Genomic DNA, 14871 nt, shown 5'->3' on the forward strand with positions numbered 1-14871 from the left:
TGCTATGCAAAGAAACGCACAAAAAAAGAATATATTCACAAAAATAAAGTGCACAGGGACCTAAATACAAGTGGTTAATATAATAATTATCATTTCACTGTTTCTCCCTTATATATGATTACCAGCCATTCTTTTGTGCATGCCTAAATAAGCACGCTTCCTATATTATAATAAAGCATGCAATATGTCTTGATACTGGAATTCGGTACCAATTAATACTGAAATTTTAAAAGACATCCATTTCCTGCTAACATTTGAGCGCTGTTGAACTCGCTCAAACACCGCTTGATTTGCTATTGTGTTCACATGCTCAACAGAAATGACTGAGGTTGGCGGTGAAGGTCATCAATTCACCGAACTCACCGCTGTTTATGGTGTGAACACCGATACAGGGACACTGGAGCATTTCAAAGTCACGTTGATCATCTGGTTTGTCTAAAAGCTGACATAAGAGTGATCCGCTGATGAATCAACTCATCTTCATGACTTTAAAAGGTTTCAATGTCCCTGTATCTGTGTTTACACTCAGTAAACAGCGGTCATTTCGGTGAACTGATGACCTTCACGGCCAATCACAGTGATTTTTGTTGAGTACAGGAACACAATGGCAAATCAGTGATCAAATGTTAGTTTGTTGGACGTTTTTAAAATTTCTGTAACAGTTGGTATCGAATTCCAGTATTGCGACAACCCTAGTATGCTTTGAAAACCCATGTCAATATAACAACGGTTGTCTGAATAAATAGCAAGGGTATACATTTTCCTAGGCTGCGCTGAACATTCATTTAGCCACTAATGTACATTACAGCTACATTTTCTAGAAACTGAAATATTTTCTCTCCACAATCGCATGCAGCCATAGAAGCACGTGCTAAAGTAGATCATGTTTTAATTTGAAGAAAAAAGGTCTTGGCATCTTTGACACAAATACCACAAAATTCACAACTCAAAGAGGTCCGACGTTCACAAAGTCTTGCATATTTTCAAGTTGAATTAAGTTACAGCCAGAGGTGAATGCAACAACAAAAAAAAATCAATACAAGATGATGACTCTTTGACCAATACAACAATCGACGCTTCTCCATCAATCCAACTAAAGCCCACTTTTAAACAACAAACTTGTTTTTGGTTATGGAGTTGCTCTTAGTTGCGGTGTCTGCATGGGCTTGATATCCAATCACAAGTTTCTGCGGGAGTCCCAGACTTTCCTTATACTTTCGACTGAAAGGGAAGCAATACAAGAGAAGTGAATAAGCAGGCAAGTTTTTTGGGGAAAAGTGAATGTCACTAAAACACCTACACTCAAAAAAAAAAAAAAAAAATGCTGGCTGTTTGTTCAAACAACTTATTTAAAATAAGCCAAAACAACACAATTCTTGAGTTTTTGAGAATTCTTGAACTCTTGACAGATTTAGGTGGATCGAACAAAAGTTAACTTGATTTCTTCATGTTGTCCCAACATTAATCAATTGTGTGGAACCCAGAGTTTTTTTACAGCGTAAGGCCCGGGTCACACTTCACACCTGGTATTGCAGTAAGGTGTGGAAAATGGAGTGTGGACAATGGAGTCACATTAGCATTTATGCCTGGTGTTTAAATGGGTCTTTATCCACTATATGGGTATTTAAATGCATTAAAAAGTCACTATGAATAGGAAGTTAAGATTGTCCTTTTTTCCCTCTATCATAACACACTGTACAACCACTTGAAACAGTCCTGAAATTGGGCGGGGGGTGCATGACTTTGTCCTTTGGAAAGCGATTGAATTGTTAATTAACATTCAATCATTGTTAAGATTGACAAATGGATGAAAGCCGAGCAAATAGCTCCACCCTGAAGAACTGATAGCTCCTCCCTAAAGGCATTCCATGTGACCTGAAGAGAAGTCGTTTCGTGGGGTGAGAGAAGGTCATGATATTGGATTAAAGATTCTAAGGGCAAATGATTTTTTACAAGATACTGAATTGCACAGATACATTATTTATAACAAGCAGTACAATTTACATGTATTGAAAAAAGGAATTGTCAGTAATTGATATGTTCCAATATGTCCCAATAATTGTCAGTATGTATGGCCGCCAACCTGATTTCACCAAGTAGGATCGTCTATGTTGATCCTGGAACAACAGTCCAATCTACCAATTTGAATAAAGGTATATTATATATGTTATATATATTATATGTATATAATAAAGGTATTACCCTTTGGATTTGGGTATAATTTACAGTTATGGTTGGGTTTATCGGTAGGGAACAGGATTACATTTTCCAACAAAAATAATGTTCCAGGATCAACAAAGATGTTAACACAGGTTCGCATCGTACTTAGCAAAATCATGACGTGCATGAGGCTACCATAACACGCCATCCATTCTGACTGAAGCCAAAAAAAATTAAAATGATGTAGCGCTTGTGCAAAATGGGTTTACTGCTTGGGTTCAGTCTATTGTACGTCCTACTAGCAGAGGACTACAGACTGTTCCCCATCCGTCTAATAGGAAGGATGATTAGCTTCATTAGGTTGCTAGGCACAAATTCCTTTTCCATGATCATTAATGTTTACAGCACCATGAGTGGTCAAATGTTTACATCTGGCTCTCTTTTATGGGTATTGTAAAGGAGCTAATGGACATCACTTTCATTAAAGCAAAGAAGAGCCATATGCAAGCATGCGTGTGTGTAGCGTATATAAAAAGTGTCAAAATGGGCCTTATGCACATATTGTTTTTAAGATGAGACACTGACACTAGTTCCTCTTTAATTTCATGAGGTTCCATGAAAGGACAGTGTAATATAATCCGAATAAAGAATCAGTTAAATAAACCTACTGTAAGCAAAGAGTCAACTGTTCATAAAATAAAGACATTTAAAAGGATAGCATGTAGGCCTGTTACAATATCTATTTTTTGTTGTATGATATATTGCACCAATTTATACTCCAATAAATTACATTATTGTCATTTTAAGACCATTTTATGCCATTATATAATACCAGAATAACAATATAATATCATCACAAATGCAAGTACACTCTTCCAGAGCACACATTATATTTTATTCTTAAGGATATCTTATTTAATTATAGTCATTTGAACAGTTTAGGCATTGGAATCAGAATGAGAAAACGCATATCCTAAATAAACAGTAATAAATGTTAAGAAAAAAAGGCAAGGTAAAAAGTAACAGAGGCTGCGATATCTGCTACCAGATCTATTATTAGCTGTCAGACACCCACATGAAAATATACTATAGTCATTTATAGTAAATACTTCAGTGTTTTTTAACCATACACTGATGCCTCCTATAGAGATAGAGATGTTGCACAATCATCTAAAGTGTTGCTAGAATTGGTTATGTATAGGTGATATCGATATAAATATTGCATCACCAAAAACGATTGAGGTCATGTCCATAAATTGATTATTGTGACAGGCCTACTAGTTTGTTTTATGCAACTTTAACAATGATTACTACAGGATCATGTGACACTTAAGATTTAGGTTATGATGCTAATAAATCATCAATAGTGTTACATGATTTCATTACATTTTAAATTGTAATGTATAGATATGCAATTAAAAAAAATATATATATTTTTTCACCTGTACTGTTTTGTAATTTTTTATTTTTAAGATTTATTCTTGGCCTTTTTTTTAAATAGGACAGTATTAAGAGTATTGAGCGAAGTTGGAGAGAGAAAGGGGGGTAGGGTAGGGAAAGGTCCTCAAGCCAGGATTCGAACTCGGGACACCCTGATGTGCTACTGCACCATATGTCGGCGCATTAACCACTAGGCTATTGCGCCAACTTCACTGTATTGTTAATAAATAAAACATACAGAATGTGAAGTTCAGCAAAGCATTTATAAAAAATATATAATCAGCGTTTAGTTTAACTTAAAGGATAGTTAACGCAAACTGAACATGATGATTTTTTTTTTGAAGAAAGCCAAAAACCTGCATCCACTTACATCCATAGTAGGAAAAATACTTTGGAAAGTCAATGGTTTGATGTTTTTCAAAATATCTTCTTTAGTGTTAACAAGAAGGTTTAAAACAAGTAAAGAGTGAGCAAATAATGACTTAATTTTCATTTTTGGATGAACTCTCTCTTTAACTGTGCAAAAATGTTGGCACCAATAGCCTAGTGGTTAAGTGTGCCGACATGCTCACGGCAACCCGAGATCAATTCCTCGGGTTGTTTACTTTACTTTTCTGTCTGTCCTCCACTATCCTATCCCAAAAAAGGTGAAAAAAAAAGGCAAAAGTTAAAATATTGGCCATAAAAAGCATGGATTTAAAAGCATGCTTACCCTATATATGTGACCGTCTCACAGTTCTCAGCATTGGATGTCCAGAGAGCAATTTTGTCCCCTTTGGCACGGATGTTGATTACACTTCCACAGATATCCCGACTAAAGGAGCTGAAGCCCTCACCAATAAGACACAGCAACTGCCATAGGAATAAATGTTCAGCAACACATTTAATTGATTTAGTTTAAATGTTTAAATATAAAGTTAAATTCTGAATTATTAGACCTCCTGAATAATGAGTCCTCTGGTGTTTTTTTTTTCCCACAATTTCTGTTTAACGGAGAAGATTTTTTTAACACATTTCTAAACATTACAGTTTTAATGACTCATTTCTTTTATCTTAGTCATGATGACAGTACATAATATTTCACTAGATATTTTCCAAGATACTGGTATTCAGCAATTTAAAGGCTTAACTAGGTTAACTGGGCAAGTTAGGGTAATTAGGCAAGTCATTGTATAACGAGTTTGTTCTGTAAACCATTCAAAAAAAACTGCTTTTATTCTAGCAGAAATCAGACAATTCTCTAGAAGAAAACGTATAGCAAACACTGTGAAAAACTCCTTGCTCTGTTAAACATAATTTGAGAGATATTTAAAAAATTAAATCCGCAAGAGGGTGGTTAATTTTGACTTCAACTGTTGATAAAAGCATAGTATTGCAATATTTTCCATAGCAATACAGTACATGGATGCCCATTTGGATACATTGGCAAAATTTTATAATACTATTAGATTAAATAATGTAATGAACTAATTTCCAGTCCACTAGAAGTGGAGTTGGGTCAGCATGCAGTAAATTAGTCAAATATAGATGACAGCACCATGGAAAGATGCACTTTATGACAGATTTCCTTTAAAGTTTTGGAATAATTTATATCTTTGACTGAAGCAGCTTCCTGAACATACAGTAATAAACATTAGGGGTGTTTTATATAAGGCATAGCATTGCATATTTTCTATTGCAATTCTATATCAATACATGGATGCCCATATAGATAAATTGGCTAAATTTCGTTATACTGTTTGGTTAAATAATATAATGAATTCCTTTCGAGCCCACTAGAAGGCAAGTTGGGTCAGCATGCAGTATTTTTTTTGTCCATTCATTTTTAGCATTTTTAACATGCAATGAAAACAAAACATACAAAATTATTAAAAAATTGTAACGTTAATGCAAAGAAATAATGATAAAAATTACAAGTGTGTAAATAAATAAATGTATGTGCTTACACGTACAACAAAAAGGTATAAAAAGGTATCAAAACAATGGTATATTAATAGCAGGTGATACAAGATATATGGACAGAAGATTCGTATTGATTTCCTACAGAAATCCTATGAAGCGCTTCCATATTGTGAGAAATTTTCACGCTTTCGATTAACGATATACACATTAATTTTTCGAATGTCAAACAATGGAACATCTATTGCATGCAGTAAATTGGTCAAATATGGATGGTGGCACTTTGACAGATTTTCATTAAAGTTTTGTTCATTTTGTCTGCTTCCCATTTTGTACAATATAAAATATAAATAGATACTAATAAAGATAAACTGAGCATTATTTCTGTTTAGTTGGAGGGGCATAATTTGGAGTAAAAAAAAAAAGTAATAACTGGCAATATAAATAACAGCATATTGCAATATTTCTAAAAGTGCAATATTATATTGTGACACAAGAATCATAATATCATATCATTGGGTGATTCCTAGGGCCAGACAGAATCTGCAAACATTTTTTGCTATTTCTGTAGAGAATTTTGATAAAATTTGTGGAATTATGTGGAATGATTTTGGGAGTATCGTAACGAAAGACTTGATATATAAATAAAAAATAATACCTTTTTAACTTATTTAATGTTTACAATGCAAATCCAATTAGATCCACTTATTTGGTAAACAAAGCAAGTCTCTCATATAATACATCTACTAAAGACAGGAGATATTACTTTACAAACTATATTGTAAATAAATCATATGAACGTTTTCATTTCAATCGATATCATTAAAATTTAAAAAATAAAATATAAATTTCCACACATTTACACAAGTAAATAAATAGACTCCACCAAGGGTTTATTCCCACCCCTTATAATAATTTGATTAATATTCATACACACGTATAAGATAATATCATTTAGAATCTTACAGAACATTTTGATTTATGAGATATTCAAATAATTCAAACAAAACAATTCAATCTAAAGTCTATATTTTAAATAAAAATCTTGTTTTCTCTGACCGTTTCCAGCCAGAAATGGTCAAGTTCAGTGTGCCTATGTTGCTTGGCTAAAGTAATTAACCAGCGGCCGCCACATTTATTACTCCGGTCTTCCCACATGGGCTCTATGCCATCCTGCAAAGCAACAAAGAAAATGCTTTTATTAAAAGAAAATTATAATAGATAAAATGTCACTGCTTAACTGTTATAATAATTATTCATAGCTTAAATCAAATGATTGAGTAAATGCAACTCTGATCACAAAGACGATTCATCCATTTAAACACAGCTCCAGCATATTAACTTTAAGGAATATTTCACCCAAAACTGAAAGGTCTGTCATCATTTACCAAGCCTTCACGTGTTCCAGACCTGTTTGAGTTTTTGTTCTGCAGAACACAAAGGAGGGCGAGGCAGTGGCGCAGTAGGTAGTGCTGTTGCCTCACAGCAAAAAGGTTGCTGGTTCGAACCTCGGTTCAGTTGGCATTTCTGTGTGGAGTTTGCATGTTCTCCCTGCCTTCACGTGGGTTTCCTCCGGGTGCTCTGGTTTCCCCCACAGTCCAAAGACATGCGGTACAGGTGAATTGGGTAGGCTAAAATTGTCTGTAGTGCATGAGTGTGTGTGTGAATGTGTGTGTGTGGATGTTTCCCAGAGATGGGTTTCCCATCCGCTGCCTAAAAAATTGCTGGCGGTTCATTCCGCTGTGGCGTCCCGGGATTAATAAAGGGACTAAACCGACAAGAAAATGAACGAATGAATGAGTACACAAAGGATGATATTTTTAAAAATGCTGGAAAACCTGTAACCACTGGGTACCATCGTATTTGTTTTCCCTACTATTCAAGTCAATGGTTTTCAACATTCTTCATAATATCTTCTTGTGTTCAATGAAAGAAACATTTAAAGCTACTTGAGGGAGAGTACATAGTGAGTACATTTTCATTTTTGGGTGAACTATCCCTTTAACTCAATTGAGAAACTCATGTTTTAAACAGTGAACAATGTTTTAGTCAACAGTGCAGTAATGCACAATGGGGAACAAAAGAAAAGCGAGCAGAAAGTTCACCTTGAACATGGAGTAGTCACAGCCAGAGGACAGTTTGCTTGGCAGCTGTATGTTGTTATACAACCTGAAACAATAAGGAAATTAAAATAACACATTGTGAAATGTTTAAGAGCTGCAGATACGGATTATTTTATAATCAATAAATCTACCACTGTAATTGATCGATTAATCAGATACAGGTTTTTTTTCCATTTTCTTTGATTATCTTCTGAGCGAAATGCAACAGAGCAGTAAAAATTGTATAAAAGCCAATCACAGATACCCACACTGTATAGCTAATGTTATACAGACAAAAACTAATGCATAAAATGCATTTATTTTTAAAACAAAGCGCTGATTTCTTCTAATTTTATTGTTTTTTTTGTACTAGATAAAATTGAATAATTCGATTAGAAGTTGCAGCCCTAGAAACGGTGCAATATTGAGAAAGAATCATCTTTAAAGTAATTTAAATGTGAAATGCAGTCCCAGCACTTATTTCATTTAAATGTTGAATTCATGTATTATCCACTTAATAAACAAACATGATTTATTTATTTTAATGAAACTTGTCTGGTATTACTGTAGGTAAGCACAAGACACATATTAGATCAGTGGACACTCAAACAAACACATCTGATTCATGTCAACAACTCATTTTGAGTAATAAATAATACATAAATAATAAATTAAATTAATAAATACTAATATTAATTATTAAAAAGTATTAAATAAATAATACAGTTAATATGCATTTAAGCGTGGTTGAACCTCTTCACATACAGAGGGCGCCAAAGGCATGGATATTTTGAAAGTTACAGCTTTGAATGTTTTGGAAAAATATATATATTTATGACATGTCAGGGCTCACCAATAAGGACTACCCGATGGCCCGGGGCTAGCGTGAGGGATGTTCGGGACAGTAGACAGAATGGTTACTGGCCCAATCGGACCCGTGCTGCCTTGTCACAAAATTTTAATTTGCCTGCGAGTATTTGTCAATTCCGTACATGCATACAGTCTTAGAATCGAGAAACAATTTGTGCTTTTAAGTCTTTGAATGTTACCTTTTCTATGAAGTCATCAACACCATATTGCTTTTTGGTTTCTTTTATCTGATTGGATGTTGTGAGCATGTTATTTTTCCCACAACCTGGTAAAAACCAGTACAGTGAAGAGACGGCAACATCAAATTATGAGGCTAAAAGAAAACGTCTGTTTCTAACGTTGTGGAAACAGATATTTACATGGGTAAAACACAATGATTGTTTGCAGTCACTTTTAAGTCAGCCTCCTTTTGTTTTGCAATAAAATACCTGCAAATTTTCCGTACTGCTTTATTTTACTGCTAAATATTTTAACATTTTTTAAATATTTAGATTCACAGGCATTATTTTTGACACATTATTGAAAATGTGGCCAAGAATTAACTAATATATATAAATATATATATATATATATATATATATATATATATATATATATATATATATATATATATATATATATATATATAATTTTTTTTTTTTAGTGGGGCCAGTGAAAATTTTGGCAGGGCAAGTAACGATCTGAACCACTGATTCAATCCGCTTGTTAAGTTTGACAACACTCGAAGCGGCTTCTGTGTTCAAGCGCTCTATTTAACTGTATGGGGAGACTCATGAAATGATCATAATAAACGTGTACAAAACGTTTTAATACGTTCAAAAATCACGATCGCAATATACAGTTGAAGTCAGAATTATTAGCCCCCCTGAATTATTAGCAACCCTATTTATTATTTTTTTTGCTAATTTCTGTTTAGTGGAGGGAAGATTACTTCAGCACATTTCTAAGCATAATAGTTTTAAAAACTTATTTCTATTAACTGATTTGTTTTATCTTTGCCATGCTGACAGTAAATAATATTTTACTTGATATTTTTCAAGACACTTCTATACAGCTTAAAGTGACATTTAAAGGCTTAACTGGGTTAATAAGGTGAACTAGGCAGGTTAGGGTAATTAGGCAAGTTATTGTATATCGATGGTTTGTTCTGTGCACTATCGAAAAAAAAATTAGCTTAAAGGGGCTAATAATTTTGTCCCAAAAATTGTTTTTAAAAAATTCAAAACTGCTTTTATTCTAGTCAAAATAAAACAAATAAGACTTTTCCCAGAAGAAAAAATATTATCAGACAAACTGTGAAAATTTCCTTGCTCTGTTAAAAACTATTTGGGAAATATTTAAAAAAGAATAAAAAAACTCAAAAGGGGGCTAATAATTCTGACTTCAACTGTATATGTCCATGCCTAATATCCGATGGCCAGAAAAGGATTCATTTTGTTATAAATTGTTAATTTTGGTATTTGTAAAGGAGCAAGGCCAGAGATTGTAGTGTACACTATGACTTTATATAAAATTATATAAAATGACTTTATATAAAATATATAATAAAATTCACTTTAATGTGTGACATGAATACAAAGTGATCATAAACAAATTTTTTCTCAACTCAAATGAGTGGCGGCTTGGACCCTTAAACAGTATTACATACGTCACCAACACGTCACCACTTAACAAGCGGATCGGGCCAGTAGAAAACATCCTAAGCGCTGAACCCTGCATGTTCTTCGGTATTAAAGACAAAAGGATATTAGGTAGATTATTTGTTCTGAACATTCCTCTTTTAAAGGAAAAAAGAATCAGCTGTACACACGGTGACACACGTTTTGTGAGATTGCATTTTCTCTCTCAATTGAACAATATTCACCTCATTCTTTACGTACTAGTAGGGACAGCCATTTAAATATCTTTGGTTTAAGACTTCTGGTCTCATTCCACTTCCAGTCAGTTTTTAAATGCTAAAAACAGCTCATTCTGCTGCATGATGTTGCAAACTGATGCTCTCTTATTCTATTATTCTGCTTAATCTGTACAGTCATGAACACACTAGCTTGTAGAACAAGTGAAAATCTAAAATTATCGCAATAATGAGCGCATTTCTGCATGTTAAAATAAGAACAATAGGGGAATAAATAAAAACAAAGATGCTAAATGACAAGTTTCTTAAAACAAAAAAACAAAGTGATTGTTCTCACAAAAATTGCTTGTTTTCATTTATTCACACTACTCTTTTTAAACCTTGAAAAATTCTTTCTGCAAAATTGTTGCAAACTCTTTATTCATGTTGAATTTAAACAAATTAAATTTAGTAATATTCAACTTAATTTGTTTGTTTAAATTCAGCCCAAATAAATTGTAAACAAGCCCTTAACTTAAAATGTTTAAGTAAATCCAAGGAATCATCTTTGAATCATTTTTTTTTTCAATGAGTTTCCTTCTATTAAACACCAAAGAACATGTTCGAAAAAGTTGGAAACCTGTAACCATTGACTTCCATAGTGTTAGTTTTCCGTACTTTGTAGTTACACATCTTCCGCTTTCTTCAAAATATCTTCTTTAACAGAAGAAAGAAGATCATAAACGTTTGGAAGCACTTGAGGGAGAGTAAGCAGAATACATTTTAATTTCTCTGAGAACTTTCCCTTTAATATCTCTTTAACACATGAGGCTTGGGTGGGGGCATATTTGATTGAGGTAAAGTTATTTTTATATTCTGACTTCCTCCTCATTAATAATTTCATTTTCAGAAAAGGTATTCTTTGCAAACTCCAAATAGCGAAATCACATTAGCAGCCAATAGCTATCAAAGTACAACATTGTTCACAGTCAAATAAACAGTTCTAATGTTGCATTGGAGTCGTATTTACGTGACATTAAGCCGGATATTGAAAATAGAGGTAAAGTTGGTTTTATATTCGCACATTCGTTCATTTAGAAGTCCCTGAATTGTTTTCAATGTTACTTTGAATATTCAATCGGAATTAGCATGCAAGTGACTTCTAAACAGCATTAACTCTAATTCACAGTGAAAACTGTTGTACTTTGACAGTCATTGGCTGCTAATAGGATTTCCCTATTTAGAATTTGCAAAGAATACTTTTCTGAAATGATATTATTAAGGGGAAAGTCTGAATGTGTGAATATAAAACTAAATTTACCTCAATATATTGAAAATACCATGGTAAAAAAATATAGCCACAAGTAGTCTTTGAATAAATGTGCGAATATAAAGCCAACTTCACCTCAATGCTCTACTCCACCTTTCACAAAACAATAGACTGTTCAGTATTCATTCAAATACAATGATCACGTTGAATATTTTGGATTTTAAAGGCATTCAACCTTTAAGAGGTCTTGAGCATAACTTACCCCCAGAAGTCCTCGACCGTGTCGAATTTGGTGATGAGCCTTAGATTGTCCTGCCACATTTTGCTCTTATCATTCTTGTAGAACCAAAGTCCCCATCTGCAGACAGTACACATACAAAATTAAGGGGAGGAACTAAAATTAAAAAGAGCAGATATTGAGAATGAAGACATGCTCAAACATAAACGTGAACTCACCTGTTTTGTAAAGGGTGCTTCATACAAGGCTCCTTCAAGATGTTTGGTTCGAATTTCTTTTTCTCAACCTTCTTCTTCGGTACTTTATCAATCTGGTGAAACGTAAAAACATGAATTTGAGGACAAAATCAAATCATTTAAATGCTAATCGTGCGTTGACGCCTCTGTTATGGCGTAAAACGCTTCAGGAAATGAACATAAACGTATTTAAGAGTTACCTCAGGTAAAACAGCGCATATATTAAAAGACTGACGTGTGTATGTGGTTAAATGAGAGCTTTGTAACGTTTTGGACACTATTGCTCACCAGTTGTACAGCACACGACGCCATGTTAAGTTAATCCTGTTGCGCGCGAGAGTGATTGAGGCTCGTGGCCGCGCTCATTTATTACTTCATAACGGCGTTTTGAAATTATTTAATTATACTTTGAAATTATTGCAAACTTAGTTACTAAACTTTCAAAACAACATGAAACGTATTAGCAACACCTTGGTTTAGTCTACATAATACATCTTAATTGATAATAGTTTCAATTATTGTGCTTGGATAGACCAAACACCAGGGGACGCCAACAAAACTTAAATAAGACTGTCAAAATAAACAGGTGAATTTTATTGAATCTCGTTTATAAATGTACAACATTGGAAAATAAATAGCACCCCCACTTAAAATTCTTTAGTAGCCTAATTTGTAGTTTTGAACCATAATATAATAAACTGCATTATATAATTTACAATACTTTGTTTATGAATGCTATCTAGTAGTGGTTAATGAACTGATAAACTGTATAATAGATATTGTAGTAGCTACTCAAATTTGACTACATTATGATCAGAGGTGTAAAGAGTACCTGAAAACCATACTTTAGTAAAAATACAGATACCTTACTGTAAAAATGACTCCATTACAAGTTACAAGTCACCGATTTCAATAAGACTTGAGTACAGTATTGAAGTATCTGATTTTAAAATAACTTAAGTATTTTACTCATACTGAATGTAGGCTGAAAGATTACCAAGAAAGGTTTTATTTCCTAATATAGAAATTAAATCTAACTCCTCAATGTTTCAAAATGGCAGAGCAAAATTGATATAAAAAAGAACAAAAAGTCTTAGTCAATCTCAAATGTCCAAAAAAGGCACAAACAATTTGTTAAAAAAAAACAAAAAAGCAAAAGTAGTAAAATGTAGTAAAATAAAATTCAGAGCTGACTTTGATGTGATTCAGCTCTCAGTCTCATATGGGACAATTACCGTTTTCAAGGGATACTGTGGTTTGGAAAAGTCAAGGATTTAAAACCGTCAAAAATTTTCTGCTATAAGGTATGTATACGATTTTTTATTTTACGTTTTTTTTTTTAGGACAATAATATCTCAGCAGAAAAGATGCTGTTTTAAATTAAATTTAAATAAATCAACGTTGGGCTAAAACAGCTCAGCATTTTTTCTGTAAACTTGGAGTGACTTTAAGCATCACTGTAGAGCAAGTTCATCATGTGAATTAATAATTATTTGCTGAAGGAAGCTAAACTAAAGCAAAAACCCTTTGGAAATGACCAAAGGTCTAATATGTCAACTACAATGGAAGATTTAAAGACTAATCATTAATTTTCCCTTAATAATCTTCAGTGATGGATCTCCAAATGCTTTTCTTAGCTGTTATTTACAGCCTGTGTTAATAAAATGATACTTAATGCTAAATAATATGATTTTACACTACCTGACAAAAGTCTTGTCATCAATCCCAGGTGTATGAGCAACAAATAATAACTTGACTTCTAGTTGATCATTTGGGAAAGTGGCAGAAGGTGGATTTTTTCCGATGAATCATCTGCTGCATCCCAATCATCACAAATATTGCAGAAGACCCACTGGAACCCACCTGGAGCCAAGATTCTCACAGAAATCAGTCAAGTTTGGTTAAGGAAAAATCATGGTTTGGGGATACTTTCAGTATGGTGGCGTGCGAGAGATCTGCAGAGTGGATGGCAACATCAACAGCCTGAGGTATCAAGACATTTGTGCTGCCCATTACATTACAAACCACAGGAGAGGGCAAATTCTTCAGCAGGATAGCGCTCCTTCTCATACTTCAGCCTCCACATCAAAGCTCCTGAAAGCAAAGAAGGTCAAGGTGCTCCAGGATTGGCCAGCCCAGTCAATTTCCAATGGTTTGTTGCAACCAGTTTCGTCAAATGGTTTGAGTTACCTTAACTTTTGGGGTTTTACAGTGCACTTGTAAAATTAAATTAAAATGTGTGGAAGTCGAAATATGCAGAGTATTTCCTATAATATTTTTTCTTCTGGAGAAAGTTTTATTTGTTTTATTAAGGCTAGAATAAATGCATTTTAAGGTCAATATCATTAGCCCCCTTAAGCAACATTTTGATTGCCTACAAAACCTGGTGTTTTCTGTGTTTATGCATTTGCTGGTCAATTATTGTCTACAACTTAAGCTCCTCATCGTCAATAACCTGTCGTAATTATATAATATTATTTTCTGGTTGTATTTAGTATCGTGACAGAATCATGGACTTCAGCCACTGACATTGACTCAGCAAGAAATTGCAGATTTTGCCCCTTATCTTTTTAAACTGCTTCAGTATCAGATTTGACAGTGACTTATTCCCATGATTCATCACTCAGTCATCTTTTTATTACCTGAAATTTAGCCCATGCATGAAAATCAATTGCGACAGAATTTTATTTTAATATTAATTGAAAGCACATTGTTAACATGAGCCTACAGAAAGTTGATTGTTGAAATAATTGATGAACTTTCTATTTTATGACATCACAAATGAAGATTTTTTTCCACTTAAAAAATGACTTGTTGCTTGT

At 33.5% G+C, this 14871-nt stretch overlaps 1 protein-coding gene across 3 annotated transcripts in view; it reads right to left on the reverse strand.

Annotated features, from left to right (window-relative positions):
- The window catches only part of eif4e1b (eukaryotic translation initiation factor 4E family member 1B), a 109564-nt gene extending 97143 nt beyond the window's left edge, over window positions 1-12421 (reverse strand). Inside the window, exons 1-7 of one of the 3 annotated variants that reach the window (XM_068221093.2) lie at window positions 12250-12390; window positions 12032-12123; window positions 11838-11933; window positions 7605-7668; window positions 6559-6672; window positions 4313-4452; window positions 1-1221 (exon numbers count right to left, since the gene is read on the reverse strand). The exon at window positions 1-1221 is cut by the window's left edge and continues 34 nt beyond it. In XM_068221093.2, coding sequence (XP_068077194.1) covers window positions 1107-1221; window positions 4313-4452; window positions 6559-6672; window positions 7605-7668; window positions 11838-11933; window positions 12032-12054 — 552 coding nt within the window. In that variant the 5' untranslated portion in view covers window positions 12055-12123; window positions 12250-12390 and the 3' untranslated portion in view covers window positions 1-1106. 3 annotated transcript variants of the gene reach the window in all.
- Between the last annotated feature and the right edge of the window lie 2450 nt (window positions 12422-14871).

Source organism: Danio rerio, chromosome 5 (assembly GCF_049306965.1).
Source record: "Danio rerio strain Tuebingen ecotype United States chromosome 5, GRCz12tu, whole genome shotgun sequence".
Classification (NCBI taxonomy): Eukaryota; Metazoa; Chordata; class Actinopteri; order Cypriniformes; family Danionidae; genus Danio; species Danio rerio.